The 17,311-nt window shown below is 46.0% G+C and overlaps 1 protein-coding gene and 1 long non-coding RNA gene across 14 annotated transcripts in view; one reads left to right on the forward strand and one right to left on the reverse strand.

Annotated features, from left to right (window-relative positions):
• LOC125619539 overlaps positions 1–2,282 on the reverse strand; it is a 7,801-nt gene extending 5,519 nt beyond the window's left edge. Inside the window, exon 1 of the long non-coding RNA XR_007351064.1 lies at positions 216–2,282. This is a non-coding gene — a long non-coding RNA (uncharacterized LOC125619539). The remainder of the gene's footprint in view (positions 1–215) is intronic.
• Positions 1–16,851, forward strand: part of Chrm3 (cholinergic receptor muscarinic 3) — a 424,602-nt gene extending 407,751 nt beyond the window's left edge. For all 13 annotated transcript variants that reach the window (XM_048812582.1, XM_048812577.1, XM_048812576.1 and 10 more), the window contains one exon: positions 14,842–16,851. In XM_048812582.1, coding sequence (XP_048668539.1) covers positions 14,861–16,633 — 1,773 coding nt within the window. In that variant the 5' untranslated portion in view covers positions 14,842–14,860 and the 3' untranslated portion in view covers positions 16,634–16,851. The remainder of the gene's footprint in view (positions 1–14,841) is intronic.
• The last annotated feature ends 460 nt before the right edge of the window (positions 16,852–17,311 follow it).

Consider the following 17,311-nt stretch of genomic DNA (forward strand, 5'->3'; position numbering starts at 1 on the left):
GTGGGTCGCAGGCCCGCCTACCTTGCAGGAGTGATTGGAAGCTCTGTTCAGCCGTGGGCCACTGGGCCTTTTCTGCCGGTGGTCACCTTTCTGCCTACCTGGTAGGCGCGGGGGGTGGGGGGCGGCTCTGCCCCTCAGCAGGCCGCTGGACCTGCTCTGTGGGTGGTCACAGTTCCCTCTACCTTGCCAGCGCAGGGGGAGGGGGCGGCTCTCACCTTCCCGGTATTTTTAGCAGCTGATAAGTTTATTTGGTGACAACTTTGGTACCAAACAATGACTTTCTGTGATACACACTCAAGCAACATATTGTGTTTTAATCTAACAAGAGGTCACACCTGTGCGGCTTCCCTTGTATGTTGACTAAGCCATTCTTCCTCCCGAAATGCAACACCTGCTCTGGTTTTCGCTTAAAGGCCCTAGAGGGAATCCAGCTCCCTAATAGGCCACTCCAGTAAAGTGGAAGGTTACCTTCCGCTAAATAGGTAACTGATCCGCCTACAGTGGATGGACAAAACCCTTCCGAGGTTGCTGTGCTAGTCTGTTCTGTTGAATGGAAACTAACCTCTCTGATTCCTCCCTTGCTTGTCCTCCCTTTCATGTTAATGAAAATATTCTCAAAACTATTTCTAAATGGTCCTGTAGCTATTTCTAAGTGATCAACCAAGTTCTGCTAAAATATTTAGTACCACATAAGCTACTCCCCTAATTTTTTGTGTGTTATTTCAAGCCAGTGTAAATCACATGGTAGTGATATTTTTGAGAAAGCGAGGGAGATAGGAATGATTCCTGATGCATGTTGAGGCAGAATCTGAGCCTTGAATTTCGTTCTCTCTGATACCCAAACCCTGGTCTAATAGAGCAAAGCATTAGGTCTCGGTTGTAGGCAGCCATGGTTGGCCAGCAGAGGAAGAATGCCCCCTGGGAAGAGAGAAGTGCTAACGATCATGATATTACTTTCGGGTATGTGCACCAAGGGTTTCCAGCCCTGATGGATATGTATTCTAATCTAAAATATCACAGGGAAGAAAAAAATAGAAGTTTCCATGGAGACATCGTCTCAGGGCCAGCTCTTCTGTCTCATTATCATATCTTATTTAAATATTTCCTGGAATCAGTCTAAACTCAATCTTTCTGTGCATCTTCTATCTTTAGTGGCAACGGGTAGCATAACATCTGGTCAGAGGTTTTCTTTAAATAAATTGTATGATTGCAGGTGGGTCCATCAATTTCCATATGTCTGCTTGGACTTACAATAGCTGCAAATCTAATATCATGTGAAAATTTCATTAGCATTCACTTCCAGATCTCTAATTAAGAATTTTAAGTTGTCTGAACCTGGCATGCCTTCAGGAATTTCAGTATACACACCTGTCTGCAGCTGGATTCAGTGCCATTTGTCACAACGTATGCTCATTGTGCTCCGGCTGGGTCCCAGTGAGCACCGCTAGGCTCTATGTGAGCTGCCTGTGCCAGACAGGCAGAGAGCTACCACCCAGTGTCCCTTTGACATGATTTTATCAAAGTAACCTCTTCTTCGTTATTCTGTATTATTCTCAGAAAAACCGAGCCCCCCTCCATGTGACGTTTACTTGTCCTGATTTGTCCCATTGTCCTCCCTATTCACCAGCTCGGTGACAGCTCCTCACATAGATGTTCCCATGTTCACAGATGGCTCTTGGCCTTGCCTTGGGCTCTGCGTGGATACCACCTTTCCAGCAGAGGAAATCCGCTCTTAGCTCCCCGTCTTCCTAACGTGATAACTGACTGGCGCACAGTGGGACTCCAGCCTTTGAAAGCAAAATCCACCTTCAGAAGCCTCATTCTCGGGCAGGCGTCACACCTGGGCAGTCAGATGCCCAAAGTTGCCCTTCCCAGCATTCCACTTGCATTGTTCGCTGAGATAGTTTTGAAAAGAATTTCATTCCTCTAGTTCATGCACACGCGTAGCTTTAGTTTGGTAATTAAACACGGGATATTTTTTAAAATTTCAGTATCTCAACCCTAACTAAATCATCTAGGTTTTTTGTTGTTTTGTTTTGTAGCACCGGGGATTGCCCCCCAGCAGTGCTGCCGATGAGCTCCATCCCCAGATCTTTGTATTTTGAGACAGTGTTGCTAAATTGCTGAGGCTGGCCTTGAAATTGTGATCCTCCTGCCTTAGCCTCCAAGTCTCTAGGATTACAGGCTAGTGCCACCACACCTGGTTCATCCAGAGTGTGATTGGAATGAAGATAGTGCTGTGAGGCAGATAAAGCTGAGACCTCAAGCCTTTTCCCAGAGGGAGGGGGAGCAATGCACTTTATATTGCATTCATCCTCTTAAAGGAGCAGACCTCAAAATGATATAAACTTCAGTCTCTGCAAAGTCTGTATCTTCCCTGATGGGAATATTTTGAAATATAAATTTTATTAAAAACCTTTACTTGAGCTGGGGTGGTAGCTCAGTGGTAGAGTGCATGTCTAGCATGTGTGAGGCACTGGGTTCAATTCTCAGCACTGCATATAAATAAATAAAGGTCCATTGACAACTAAGAAATAGTTTTAAAAACTAAAAATAAAAACCTCTTCTTTCAGAGCCTGTCTTCATAGTTGAAAGGGCTTCTTGAGATGGAGGTGTGGATGGTCCCTGGAGACATATGCATGCTGACACCTGCCCTCGTAAGTCAGTAAGAGAAGCCCTGAGAACTAGACTGGCTAAGGCACAGTCACCTGGCACTCCATTGGCTCTGATGCCATTGTCCCTCTCTCCACCAAGAAGCCCACTGATGTGTTAAGCAGTTAAGTGCCACCCATAGCTTCCTACACGGGGTGTGCTGACTTGCCAGGATCAAGGGAAGGAAGGCAGGGGTCTCAGGGTGGCCTCTGCTGCCAGGTAAACCTGCCCAAGGACTCAGGTCACCTCCGTTTTCAGTTCTGCCCATGGCCCTGCAGACTGATTCACCAGGTTCCAGCCAGTCAGTCCCGGGCTACCACAGCTGAGCTGGATGGCTGCGTCTGTGTCCGTGCCCCAACAGGGACATTGCCATTGTTAACGGCATCAAGCGCCATGATGGTGTTAAGTGTGAGACAGGCAGTATAGCCTCAGGGAGGCCTTTGGTCTTCAATTCTCTTATGACCCATTCTCTGGGTCAGCTCTCACAGAGTAAAGAGGAGTCAAACCTTTACTGACTCTAGAACCAGCGTCGCATGCAGGCAATGATGATCACGCGATCAATGGGATTCGAGAGGACCCCACCGTCCCTCTGACTGTCGGTTGAAGAAACAAAGAGCTGCTTTGGTGAAGGTCTTCCAAGTTCCACACTCATAGTTCACATCCCAGCACTGCCGCTTGCCTGGTCAAGGTGCCTTGGGCAAGTGTCTACTTAACCCTGTGAGCCTGTTTCTTCTACATAAAATGCTGAGGATTCTACCTGCCTTGCAGAGTTATTAATAAGGGCTTCATCTAATGACTATAGAAGTCACAAAGCAGACACTCTATATACAGTGGACATTCCCTAGCATCACAGAGGTGGTTATACCATGCGTCACGCACCCTGAAATGCAGCGATTCAACAATATACACGGCACTGTGTGTGCAGCAGTGAGATCTCAAGTACAGTGTGATGCATTGACTCTTTTGCTAGCATTGCAAAATCTTCAAAATCATTTCAATCTGCGTGTTGGCCACTGCAAAAATAATTCCTTTGGAGAAGATTGACTACTCCATTGTGGTAGATCAGCTCCACAAAGTGTTCGATGTGAGCTATCGTCAAAAGATCTCGATAACAATGACCGCATACAGGGACGTGATCCCCTGTCAGCCACAAGCTTGAGTGGGTGGCGTGCTCTGCTCAGGTAAGTAGGTGCATCCTGCAGTTCCAGGTGGTGGATCTGGCTCCAGACCATCCACTTCCTGCCGTACATTGCCGTACAACATGCACCATTTCTTGCCCTCAGGGAGCTTGGAGGCAGGTGGGAGCAAGGGATCTTCCATGCCAAGATCCCTGTGCACAGCCCGGGAGGTGAGTCCGTGTCGCCCAGAGGAGGTACAACTTGATGGGGGCTCATGAAAAATAATTCCAGGCACCAACCAACCTCCAACCTGCAGTTATTTTTGTTTGTTTTTATTCATAGATCTCAGCACGATTTCTTCTTTTTCTGTCTGAATAAGACCACTTGTGTTGATTTCACACTCACTGTGTTTAATTTTTCAATCATATTCCTCTCATGTTTCAGAATAAGTATTCGCACTGTTTTGTTTGACGGGTCCAACTTTGTTCCTTTGCCTCTTTGTTTTTAATCCCATCGAGCCAGAATTAACAATGATATGAGCTTTAGTGTCCATTTGGTTTCAGGAAATTCAAAACAAGAGATCATTGTTTTCTAATATTTAATTAGACCGATCGTGCCAAAAAACATATTTTATTATTTTATTTTGATTCTCACAGTTTCTGGACGTATTGTTTCGTCCTTTCAAGTAGTGTTTTCAATAAAATAATCATCTTTTCTACTTGTTTATCAAATTTAAAGAATTTAGTTCACCTTTTATGTTTTAATTACACTGCAAATGCCCTTGGCGTTGGTGTTATAAGAACTGCTTAAGGTCCTAATCCATCTCGTGCTTCAACACGATCCTTGCACATCTGTTCAGTTATTTGATTCTCTGCACAGCTGTGTGGTCACGTAGCTGAGGACTAGTTCCTTGAAACACTGGTAACCTGAGGCCCTGGGCCTTAACTCCTCCAAAAACATGGTGGCAGAGCAAGAGGGAGAGACGAGTCTGAAAACAATCTAAGTTATTGTCGGAAGAAGCTTAGAGATTTGTGTTGGCCTCACCGGTGCTGAGCTCTGCAACATTTCATTCAAAAGAGTCCTCAGCAAACATGGTGTCCCCTGTCCTCTCTTGCTCGGGAAATTCTATTGGAGCCAAAGCCATGACAAGGTGCCAACTACGAGATCCTGGACAGTCCCTCTTTGTGTTTTAAAGCATATGTGACATAAAGATGTATTTGCACAGAATGAGAATGATGTCCATGATATATTCTTAAGTGGAATACACAAAAAGATAAGCTGGAGAACATAATGCCCAAAGGGTGTTAGGAGCAAATTTTGTGGTCAGTTGGCTTTGGTTCAAATCTCAACTCTGCACCATAGAAGCTGTGTGACCCTGGCCCAAGCACCAAGTCTCTCTGTGCCTCCATTTTCTCATCTGGCATTTTAATCACTGGCCTTGCAGTATTGCGGTGAGGATTAAATGAACTAATATGTGAACACACAAAGAACAGTGCCTGGCACATGGTAAGTGCTTAGAGGCACATATATAATTTGTAGAAGAACAGATTTTGGAGGAACATATCCATTCACATAACAAATATTTACTTATTCAGTGGTTACCTTGAAGGCATGGAAATCAGAGAGTCAAGGGCAAGAGGACTGAGTCTCTGCCGTATACACAGGGACATTGTCTGAAAGCTGTGCTTGTCCCTGAGAGATCTGCTTGCTAGGGCTGAGGCTGGGCAGAGGTTGGAGAGCAGGCTGCCTGGGCTGGCGTCCTGCTTCTGCAGTGACAGCCGCCGTATGACAAATGTGTAAGCATTCCCTATACCCGTTTCTTCACCCTTCAAGTGGACCCGACAGTCCCTCCTCAAGTGGACCCGACAGTCCCTCCTCCCGCGGTCCTTGCGAGGTTCACTGAATGGGGACCTTCACATCATGTAAGAAAGTACCACTTTTTGAAGGACAGGGTCGTCAGTTGCAGCAGTAAAGGAAGCAGTGGGGTCAAAACCAGCAATTCCCTGCGGTCATCTTGATGTTTGCCTTTAAGATTATGGAATAGAACTTCGAAAGCATGTCCCTGAAAGGACAATAGAAATCCAAATAAAATCATGGTGTCCTGTTTTCATTTCCCTGGTTTCCTGTGCTCCCAGGACAACCCTCAACCTCAGCCTTGTGTGAAATTCTTCGCTGCGTATCCCCACAAGTTGTTCCCACCACGGTGGGGCTTTGCCACCCTGTGGACCACCTCCTTCTTTCCCTCCCGCCTCTCTCTTTTTCAGAAGCATCCATTGCCATCTGAGGGGCGTTTGGTTCTTACGTGTTGAGAGAAACCACACCTTTTCTTGCCTTGTTTGCTTCTCTAAGGAAATCAAGCCATATACATTGAATATCGACCCTCTAAACGTTTTATCTGCTGACGAGCTGCTCTATTTTAAACACAGGGATTCTAAAACAGATTTAGAAACTGAATTTTTTAAAAAGGAAAGACAGAGGGAAAAGCCTTCGATAGTGTCCTCAAAAGATTTGCAACCTCATAGTAAAATAAAAATACACAGATACAGGAAGGGCTGTTTCAAAGAGAAGTGGCCCAGGTGGCTGCTCGTGCACATGGGTGCCTCCTGATGGCCGCCTTGATGACACGTCCTAGGGACTCAGCTGTGGACATGTGCAGGGAGCAGAGAGAAGACCAACACTTGCAAACCTCCTGAGGCTTTGCCGATTATCTCATTGAATCTGCTCAACAGCTGCGGGGACACTGGGGATCCCAGAGCTTTAATTATTGACCTAAAGTCCCATGATTCATAAGCAGTGAACCAGGACTCAACCCAGGCTGGCTATCACCTCCCTCAACCCCCCAGTGGCTAGGGGTTTCTAAGTGTTAAATAAGAGTAAGTCAGGGGCAGCAGAGAGCACGTGCCAAATCATTTCCTATCAAGTGACGCTGGTTCCCTTGGGGGCCTCTAGCTGTATTGTGCTTGTCCCACTCCCCCACCCCCACCCCCGATGTGAAGCAGTTTTGAGAATTTCCATTGGTTCCTCAGCCTTCCCTACAGCTGCCTCTGGAGCCCCAGCCCTCAACTTCTCATCCCTTCCAGCCACTGCTCACCCAATGCAATCTTGACTCCTGGCCAATTTGCCTGATCTCCAAGTCTTCTTAAGCCCTTCTGTTGCCGGTGGTCCCAGCCAAAGTAAAGCTATGTTGCTGTCAGTTAAGATCAGAGTAGAGGCAATGGTTCTGGGTTCAAAGCTAGAAAGAGATTGTGCTTTGTTTCAGAGTAAAACATTGGGTAGGAGAAGACGGAACCTTCCTGAAGGGTCCTCCAGTGGCCTAGGAGGCACAAACGGAAATGCTTCAAGCTCTAATAGGGACACATGCAGGGCACACTGGGAGCACTGGGAAATGGACTTGGCATGGGCTCCTCCCTCCGTTTGGAATGCTCTGCTCTGTCCTGCCTGGTGGGTGGGGGCTTATTCCTACAGACTCACAACACACCCCTGTGCTCCCTCCTCACTGACTCATGCAAAGCTGATCATCAACACTACTACTCTGGCTATTATTTTATTTAGTCGATAGTAATGCCAACAAATGGTCCCTCAAGAACAAGAATTGTGTCCCCAGTCTAAGGCCTGCAGTAAGTGCTCAAAGGTGTTTACTACCTGAAATTAGGACTGAAGGGTTGGGTGCATGAATAGGAGATGCGTCCTTAGCGGGAGGATGCCCAGTGTGGTCTCCAGAGAAGTTAAGTGAGAGCTGATTCTTGCAGAGACTCGGAGTTGGCCCCATTAATTAGTATCAGGACATCTTCCAGATTTTCCTGGCAGACAGAATGCTACAACGTTTTCTGGACCTCTATTGCCTGTCCTTATGCCAGGGTTTCTCAACCCCAGTATTATTGACATCTTGGGCCAAATAATTATTTGTGGGGCACTGTCCTCTGCATTAAAGGATATTTAGCAGCACCCCTAGCATCTACCCACCAGATGCCAGAAACACATTCTCTCCATGTTGTGACAAGAGAAATAATTCTGGACATTGCCAAATCACCCCCCGGGGCAGAGTCTCCCTGGGCTCAGAATCACTGTTTTAGTCTCAATAAAAATTAGCTCCTGTGAGCCATGGAAATAGACATTTCTTAAAATCAACCAATCAGAGGAAATTACTAAACTCATTTTACCATTTTTAAGAAACAACGGTGAGCCAAGCAGTCCATACTGGGCCTTTCTACCAATCTTAACCTCAGGTACCGTGGGCCCATTTTACAGATGAGGAAGCAAGATCAGAGTTCTTAGGCGATTCACCCACAGGTGGATTTAGGTGTTTTGTGTCAGGGCCTGCTAGGGTGCTTCTTACTTTCTTCTCAAACTTAAGAGTTACAGGTACCTGTGTGAATTGTGGTGTGCAAATAAGCTAAAGCATGAAAGGAAATCAGATGTGTGGAACATGTCCAGTTGTAAAAATAAATACTCTGATAAATATGGACCTTGAAAAAAAATCTTAATGAGTCTAGATTAAATTAATCACAAATGCATAAATATTAGGTCCAAAGGAGTTTCTTCACCAGGTGTCCTTTCAGTACATAAGCTGACATAGAAATATTTAGTCCAAAGGATGGCTTTTGCTAGGTTTTTAAGCAAAATTATTTCCACGGTTCTGTTAGCTCCGGTGGTGTTTTTAAAGCACTATTCCTCAGCCTCCGTGACAAAAGCACATGTATGCGAAGTCAATGCTAATAAACATGTCTGCAGATGTTGAAAACATAATAAGCAAATCTTAGATCACGAAGGTTTGCCTAAACAGAATCCAGCTGCACTTCTTCCTTCCTCTCTCAGAGAAGAGCAAGTTCAGGGACAGTGAGAGGGTCTCTCCAGGGGGTCTTGCTAATGTTTGCAAAGAACCGCCCACGTTTGCATTGTGCTCCATGGCATCAATCTAGAAGTTCTAATAACAAAGTTTTTTCAGACTTGCTCATACATATAATCAGGAGTCCAGTTAGGTTTTTGTTTTCAAGGTACACATTTCAGGTTTGACTGCTACACATAAGCAGTACGAATGCAAGACCCCTCTCAAGCTTCCTGCGTTTTGGTTGTCGAGTTGAATAAAAGCTCAGGAAAGGCAGCGCCCACAACCTGACAAATCAACTCTTTAAAAATAAGTTTTCTCCTTTTTAAATGGTGTTTTATTCCAGTTTTGGCGTTCAGGGATGTTTTGGTCACAAGAAGAGCAATTGCACCATATTAGGTAACATCTTTGCTCCTTGCATCTTGGAATGAAAACCAAGAGCTAAGTTCACAAATCTGATTCCCTTTAAAGACACGTTTGATTGCAAAGCCGCCTTGTCCTGTCTGATCTCCTCCATGGGCTGCATGACTGATCTAAGCTGAAGTTCCTGGTTCCTGGTCCCTGGTGGGGGAGCAGCCTCCTGCATTGGCTCCTTCTAGTAACGGAGGACGTTCTGTGGGTTGACTTTGCCACCTAGTGGCCAGCAGACCACTCACAAACCATGATGGCTCTGGGACGCTTCGTCACTGTGGAGTGCGGTCGTGATTCTGACAGAAAACAGACTCTCTTGTGAAACAGAGACCTAAAACAAACCCCCAATATGATGCATATACCATTCCAAATAGAAAGGAAGCTCGAAGTAATTGTTCTTAAAAATAAGGCTTGGATGTAAACTGCAAAGATGTTCTTTCTCCTGGTCATGCTGAAAAAAAAAAGAAGAAGAAAGAGAGAGAAAGAGGGAGAGAGGGAGAGAGGGGGAGAGGAGGGGGAGAGGGAGAGGGAGGGAGAGGGAGAGGGAGAGAGAGAGAGAGAGAGAGAGAGAGAGAGAGAGAGAGAGAGAGAGAGAGAGAGAGAGAGAGAGAGAGAGAGAGAGAGAGAGAGAGAGAGAGAGAGAGAGAGAGAGAGAGAGAGAGAGAGAGAGAGAGAGAGAGAGAGAGAGAGAGAGAGAGAGAGAGAGAGAGAGAGAGAGAGAGAGAGANAAGAAAGAAAGAAAGAAAGAAAGAAAGAAAGAAAGAAAGAAAGAAAGAAAGAAAGAAAGAAAGAAAGAAAGAAAGAAAGAAAGAAAGAAAGAAAGAAGGAAGGAAGTAGAATTAATTTAGACCTCCTGGGGGGAAAACGTTAGTTTGTGCTTTTGTATCATTTCAAGGGGTTTAAAAATTGAGATCCTTGAATCCTTTTTCTAGGATAATTTGCTCCCAGGATGGCTTAGAGGAAGTAAAATGAGTTTATCTTTTTGGAATTCATCCCAAAGAAAGTGTCTCATATTTATATTGGCCCCTTCCATTTCTCTAAGGAATTTCACATTTATTTTCATGTTGCATTTTTTAATTTTAAAAAATATTCTGTATGTTTTACAGATTTATAACCCCAGAAAATTTTTATTCCATAATTAGGAAGGGACAAATTTTCCATAATTATCTTTCAATTTCCCCTAACCTCTGTATGCTCAAATTATTTTTTTTAATTTCATATGAGGTTTTGTTTTGGTTTTTTTGATGGTTCCCAGTACCAAACTCAGGGCATCGTGTGTGCTAGACAAGAGCTTTACCACCGAGCTACATCCCCAGCCCTACCCTTTTCTTTTAAAATATCCAGTGCAGTGGCTTTCAAACACTGTTGACCTTGATCTATATTATATGCCCATCATGATTTCATGGAAAAATATCTGTCATGTGAGGCAAAAGTTTCATGAAGCAACATTTATCATCATTCTGTAGTATGTACTCTGATATATCCTGTTCTGTTCGATTTATCTTTTATCTTTGAATTCTCATATTGGCTCTTGCATTTTAAACTTAGTGGATCAATTCCATATGTGCTCCAAAATATAATGAAGCAAAAATGGTCAAAGGATATGGAAACAAACACACGTTCAAAGATGAAGTCGAGAACCAACCCCGTGCTGTGTGCCTGCACATGTGACCCACCCCCTGGGGGGGGATTGGACCAGAAATTACATGTGCCCCCAAAGTCTCCCGGGTGCCCACAGGCAGGTTGTGTTCTCACCTGAGCTCCGCTGCCTGGAACCCTGGGACAGCACTTCCTGAGTTCCCCACCCAGCACTTGATGGGGCTGGAGCAGCTGTGCATCCCAGAGAAGAGTCCAGTCTGCTCTGCTCCTGGCTCCCCCACCACCACCCTCATATCCTGGCACCCCAGCCTAGAGTCTCTCATGAAGTGCTAAGGCCAACAGGTTGATGGGGTCTCCACCCCCATCACTGCTTCTTCCTGAGCATTAAAAGGAAGAATCCCCGGGATCTTCTCCCCAGTGTGGTCAGTTCAATGGGCGTTGACCATGAATGAACTCCGCAGACTAAAAATACTCAACAGAACACAGGCTGTGAGTTGGGATGGGGAAAGTTCTTGAAGCTTAGAAGTGTCTGCCTCAGAAAAAGCACCTTAAACTGAGGGATTTATCCCAGGCTTAGTACCATCTCATCTGGGATCTCACCTAGAACCCCTGAGTATTGGGAAATTACATATAATATATAAAATTATAGATAGACCTGAAAAAAGCCAGTAGGTGACTTTTGTGTCTAGTAAGTATTAGGTATTCTTTCTTGAAGTCCTTGTGACCTGTCAATCATTTTCTACTGTGAGACTGTAATTGTTGAGCCTCCAGACAGCCGGGATCCTTGCAGTGAGGGATCTTGGCCCAGAGGCATGGGGACCAGTGAGAAAGCTACAGAAGATGGCCCAGGTATGGGCATCTGAACCAAGGTGGGGATGGGCAGGAGGGTCTCCTTTCCTGACTACCTAGGAACACTCCCTTATTCAGTACAGTGGGGTCCAGCCTTGATGCGAATCGGTGAGGACACCAGGAACATCCCTTGCCAGGGCTATGAAGAGAGGACAAGGTGTGCTCTGAAGAGGAATGGCAGGCAGCAATGTCCCCCTGAACAGCAAAGGGAAAGACGGTAGGCCCTGGCAGGGAAGGGAGTCCGTGACTGGGAGAAGAGCTCAGGTGCATTGGGGGTGAGGAGACACATCATACCTCTGCAGGTAAACACGTGCACTTTCAATCTGGCATACACTCAGATCAGCAAGATCAAGGGTTCTGTCACATAACTTAAAACTGCATTTGGAGGTCCCGTGCCATGCAGCTTACAGCAGGGTTTCCTGTTCAGGGTCTTCCACACCTGAAATCCAGGACTGGTCAGCCTGACTTTCCCTTCTCAGGGCAGGACTACTGCTTGTTGGATCCTCTGCCATGCTGACTCTGAGCAGAATATATAGCACTGTATTCAGTCCGGGTGAGGCAAGGGGAGGGTCTTTCTTACTTGCCTTGTGCTTAGGCCAGTTGTCCACTCCTTGCTCCTCAATCCTAAGTGTTTGAGGTGCTTAAAGACCTTGCCTTCGAGATCTTTATCTCTACCAGAGTCTTTGAAGTTCACTTTAAAAGCAAAAAATTGAGCCTGGACAGGCTTCTTTGTCCCTGAATTTCTGCAGAAACAACCCAGCTCTGCAGACGCAGGACGTTAGCGTGGGGACCAGGGAAGCAACATAGACATGGATACTTTGGAGTGCTAGCCTGCCACTCCAGGATGTTTCCTGCCCTCTGCAGACCCCGCAGGCTGGGTGGTAGTGTTCTAATTTTGTAGATGAAGGAGTAGTCTGAACTGCACACTCCGGGGGCCAAGGCAGAACGGGAACCCATTCAGCCGAGCTCCAGGACCTCGCTTTACCACTCAGCTGAACTGCTTTCTAGTGAAAAGCTACTGCTGGGGGTAAAAGCGTCCCACTTATGTGCAGAGTGGGATGAAGGTGTCTGGGTCCATGGTCCTCCCTAGACACTGCCTCCCCTCCTTGTTGGGTGACGCTCCTCCTGGTCCTTTCAGCTCCCCAGTCAGCGTGTCCCTTTCCTGTATGTCACAGCCCTCTGTCAGATTCCCTTCTCCCTTGGTGCCTTTTGCTGGCATGTAACTGGTTGTCAGAAAGAAGTCCGACAGCTGCCATCAGGAGTGCTGTGGTTATTAACTCATTAACTATTGTCCTTGGGGAACTGTATCACATGGGTACACAGGAGACTACGGGCCATTCCCCTTTAGTGGCTCTTTTATGGCTGTAAAATGTTTGCTGAGCTCATAATCTACATCCATTCTACCACCAACAGGTTCTAAAAATCTTTAAAAATGAGGAAAAGCACATCTCTGAGATTTTCAGATGGTCCTAGGTACTGAATTAATGGAGGGTCATGAGAGTAATGATGGCCACTGGCCAGCTAGGCCAAAGAGTACAAGTCACAGTGATGTGTGATGATTTGTGGTTGAAACATTTCCTAATGGTTAGTCAAGAAGCCCTGGATTCCACTTAGAACAGAACAAATGTAGAATTAGCCACAGAGAAATTCACAGGATGAAATGAACTAAAAGAAAACCATTGACCTTAGGCTTATTTCTGAAATTCTTATTTATGTTCTTTCACCACATTGTCAACTGAACAGATCAGTTGCTGCTGAATTTGCACCAACATAATATGACTATCCACAGGGAGCGATTCAATATTGTCTAAATAACTGTGTACTTTTAAAAGTATTTTATTCACATCCCATATTCCAGCTAGGGGGTAGTTCTCAGAGGGCAGAGGCTGGGACTTCCTGAATTCCACAGCTCTGAAGCTGAACCAGGTGCTGATGTTGATAAGGACAGAATATGTTAATCAGAGCCTATTAGTTGCAGGTAACAGAAACCTATCTCAGCAAGCCCAGCAACAAAGGAAGTGTGCTGGCTCACATAACCAGCAAGGTCAAAGATGTGGTGTTGATTTAGAAAGAGGTAAATCCAGTTTTCAAAGCACTCCACATCCTGCTGGCTGCTTCCCACATTCCCTCCTGGTGTCTCCTTCCCTGCAGCTTTCCCCTGTGTTTACCTACTTCTCAGGTTTCCACATGCTTACAATTAGGCTGACCAGCATCCAGCAATCCCAAAGAGAAGAGAATTTTTCTCTTTTTCCAGCATCTCTACCTGTTCCCCAAACTGACCCTCCCTCTTTGGATCTGCTTTAAGTCCACTAATGTGGCCAAGGACTCGGGACCAGGTCACTCATGACAAGTAGTATTCGAGACAGGCTATTTCCAGAAGAACAGCTGAAAGAATGATAAGTAACAGACATCTGGTGTGACATCAATTGACAAAAGAGGAAAGATATTTTTAAAAGATGTGTAAAGCACTGGAACTTTTGGGCATTACATTTACTGATAATAAAATCAGCTTATCAGAAGACATGAAAACAAAGCAACAGAATGTGACCAGTTCCCATGGGACATGAAGGCAGAGAGTTAGAAAGTGCTATGAGGGCTGAGAGTCCCGAAGGTGCTGAAGGTCTGTGAGAGCCACTGGGCCAGGGTGGCCCAAGGAGGACAGTAAGAAGGGATGCAAGGTATCTCAGCCGGGGAGAAGGAAACCTAGCTACCATGACCAGGAATCTTTGCGGTAACCAAGATATGGGGAAGACTAAAGGCATCTCAGAAAGTCTAGAAGAAATGAGCATGCTGCCAAACCTTATAAGAAACTAATACACCATGTCGTCAATCCATGTTTTAAAGGGAGGTAGAATGTGAGTTGATTTACACTTACTCCTGTCTTGCTTTGAGTTGGCTTTGCCTATTCCAGTGAGGCTTAAATGGCTGGCATCCCTTACAGTTGCTGTTGAAAGTCTCAGGCAGGTAAATGCCCAGGTGGATAAAATGCAAATGAACCAAGTTAATTTATCAAGTAGCATGATGATAGCACTATATTGAAAAATTATCACGTAAGCACCTAATATTTCCCCTTTCTAAAATAAAAGAAGTAAGTATGCTGTTTGTTTGGCAATAGTATGTCATGGAATATATTTAGAAATGGGGAAAAAGCAAGGTTCAATAGATCGTACCAGCTAGTTGTACCACCTTGAACAAATCCATCTCCATTAGCCCTAGACTCTTCACCCTTAAAATCAGAGAATGAACTGGATAAGGTTCTGCTTCTTTGAGACCCTGCATCCTATTAACACATCTTTTGTGTCTTTTAATGCATGCAAAGGACATATCAAACGAAGGCAGAAACTTTCCTAACTGCATTTTTTCTCTCTCTCTCTCTCTCTTTCCCAGACTATGTCAGAGAGTCACAATGACCTTGCACAGTAACAGTACCACCTCGCCTTTGTTTCCAAACATCAGCACTTCCTGGATACACAGTCCTTCAGATACAGGCCTGCCCCCAGGGACTGTCACTCATTTCGGCAGCTACAACATTTCACAAGCAGCTGGGAATTTCTCCTCTCCCGATGATACCACCAGTGATCCATTGGGAGGTCACACCATCTGGCAGGTGGTCTTCATTGCATTCTTAACAGGCTTCCTGGCCCTGGTCACCATCATCGGCAACATCCTGGTGATAGTGGCATTTAAGGTCAACAAGCAGCTGAAGACAGTCAACAACTACTTCCTCCTCAGCCTGGCCTGCGCCGACCTGATCATCGGGGTCATCTCGATGAATCTGTTTACTACCTACATCATCATGAATCGGTGGGCATTGGGGAACTTGGCCTGTGACCTCTGGCTCTCCATTGATTATGTGGCCAGCAACGCCTCCGTCATGAATCTCCTCGTCATTAGCTTTGACAGGTACTTCTCCATCACAAGGCCGCTCACCTACCGAGCCAAACGAACCACCAAAAGAGCTGGGGTGATGATCGGCCTGGCCTGGGTCATCTCCTTCGTCCTGTGGGCGCCTGCCATTTTGTTCTGGCAGTACTTCGTAGGGAAGAGAACGGTGCCTCCAGGGGAGTGTTTCATCCAGTTCCTCAGCGAGCCCACCATCACCTTCGGCACGGCGATCGCCGCCTTTTACATGCCTGTCACCATCATGACTATTTTGTACTGGAGGATCTATAAGGAAACCGAGAAACGTACCAAAGAGCTCGCTGGGCTGCAGGCCTCGGGGACAGAAGCAGAGGCGGAAAACTTTGTCCACCCCACAGGCAGTTCTCGAAGCTGCAGCAGCTACGAACTTCAGCAGCAGAGCTTGAAACGCTCGGCTAGGAGGAAGTATGGCGGCTGCCACTTCTGGTTCACCACCAAGAGCTGGAAGCCCAGCGCCGAGCAAATGGACCAAGACCACAGCAGCAGCGACAGCTGGAACAACAACGATGCTGCCGCCTCCCTGGAAAACTCGGCCTCCTCCGACGAGGAGGACATTGGCTCCGAGACCAGAGCCATCTACTCCATTGTGCTCAAGCTCCCGGGTCACAGCACCATCCTCAACTCCACCAAGCTACCCTCGTCAGACAACCTGCAGGTGCCTGAGGAGGAGCTGCGGGCACTGGACACCGAGAAGAATGCCAATAAGCTGCAGGCCCAGAGGAGCGTGGATGATGGTGGCAGCTTTCAGAGAAGCTTCTCCAAGCTTCCCATCCAGTTAGAGTCTGCTGTGGACACAGCCAAGTCCTCTGACGCCAACTCCTCGGTGGGTAAGAACACGGCCACTCTACCTCTGTCCTTCAAGGAAGCCACTCTGGCCAAGAGGTTTGCTCTGAAGACCAGAAGTCAGATCACGAAGCGGAAGAGGATGTCCCTCATCAAGGAGAAGAAGGCAGCCCAGACCCTCAGCGCCATCCTGCTGGCCTTCATCATCACCTGGACCCCCTACAACATCATGGTCCTGGTGAACACCTTTTGTGACAGCTGCATACCCAAAACCTATTGGAATCTGGGCTACTGGCTGTGCTACATCAACAGCACCGTGAACCCCGTGTGCTATGCCCTGTGCAACAAGACATTCAGAACCACCTTCAAGATGCTGCTGCTGTGCCAATGTGACAAAAGGAAGCGGCGCAAGCAACAGTACCAGCAAAGACAGTCGGTCATCTTCCACAAGCGCGTGCCCGAGCAGGCTCCGTAGATGAGGTTTTATCCATAGCAGAGACAAAAAACACACACGTCGACCCACGACCTTAGGCGGAGTCAGGCGAGGGTGGGGGCGACTCCTGGTGATGATAAAAAGAGTTTTTATCAGCCAGATGTGAAAGAAGCTGCCTGTTTACTCACCCACTGAGTCAACCAATTTTAATATAAAGCATCAAATACCAATTCAGCAAAAAAAAAAAAAGGCATACTACTGGATATAAAGAAATTTATTCTGAAATAGACTTTACATGTATTTTTCTTAAAGAGGAAACAAATATTGCTTCAGAGCAGTTATACCCTCAAATTGTTTCACTTGGGTCTTTTAATTCCCATTAGCTCTGGAATCACAGAGGAGCCTAGCTGGCCCAGTTGCCACATTATCCCCAAGGATCCCAAGTTGATCCAGCTCCCTCGTGGAATGCAGCAGGCTAGTGAATCTGTGGTTGTGAAATTGTTTCATACATTGCAAAGCTGAACCTTCTTGTCCCGGTAGAGCTTCCGTCCTCTCTTTGGTGTGTTGTTAAACTCTAGTTGTGGACTTGATTCTTGATTCTTGCAAAGTACTGTTCTGTGCAGTTCAAGTTTCGTACAAATAAAAATGCATAAGTATATAAATATATGTATACATATATATATATATATATATATATATATATATATATATATATATATT

This window comes from Marmota marmota, unplaced genomic scaffold (assembly GCF_001458135.2).
Source record: "Marmota marmota marmota unplaced genomic scaffold, marMar, whole genome shotgun sequence".
NCBI lineage: Eukaryota > Metazoa > Chordata > Mammalia > Rodentia > Sciuridae > Marmota > Marmota marmota.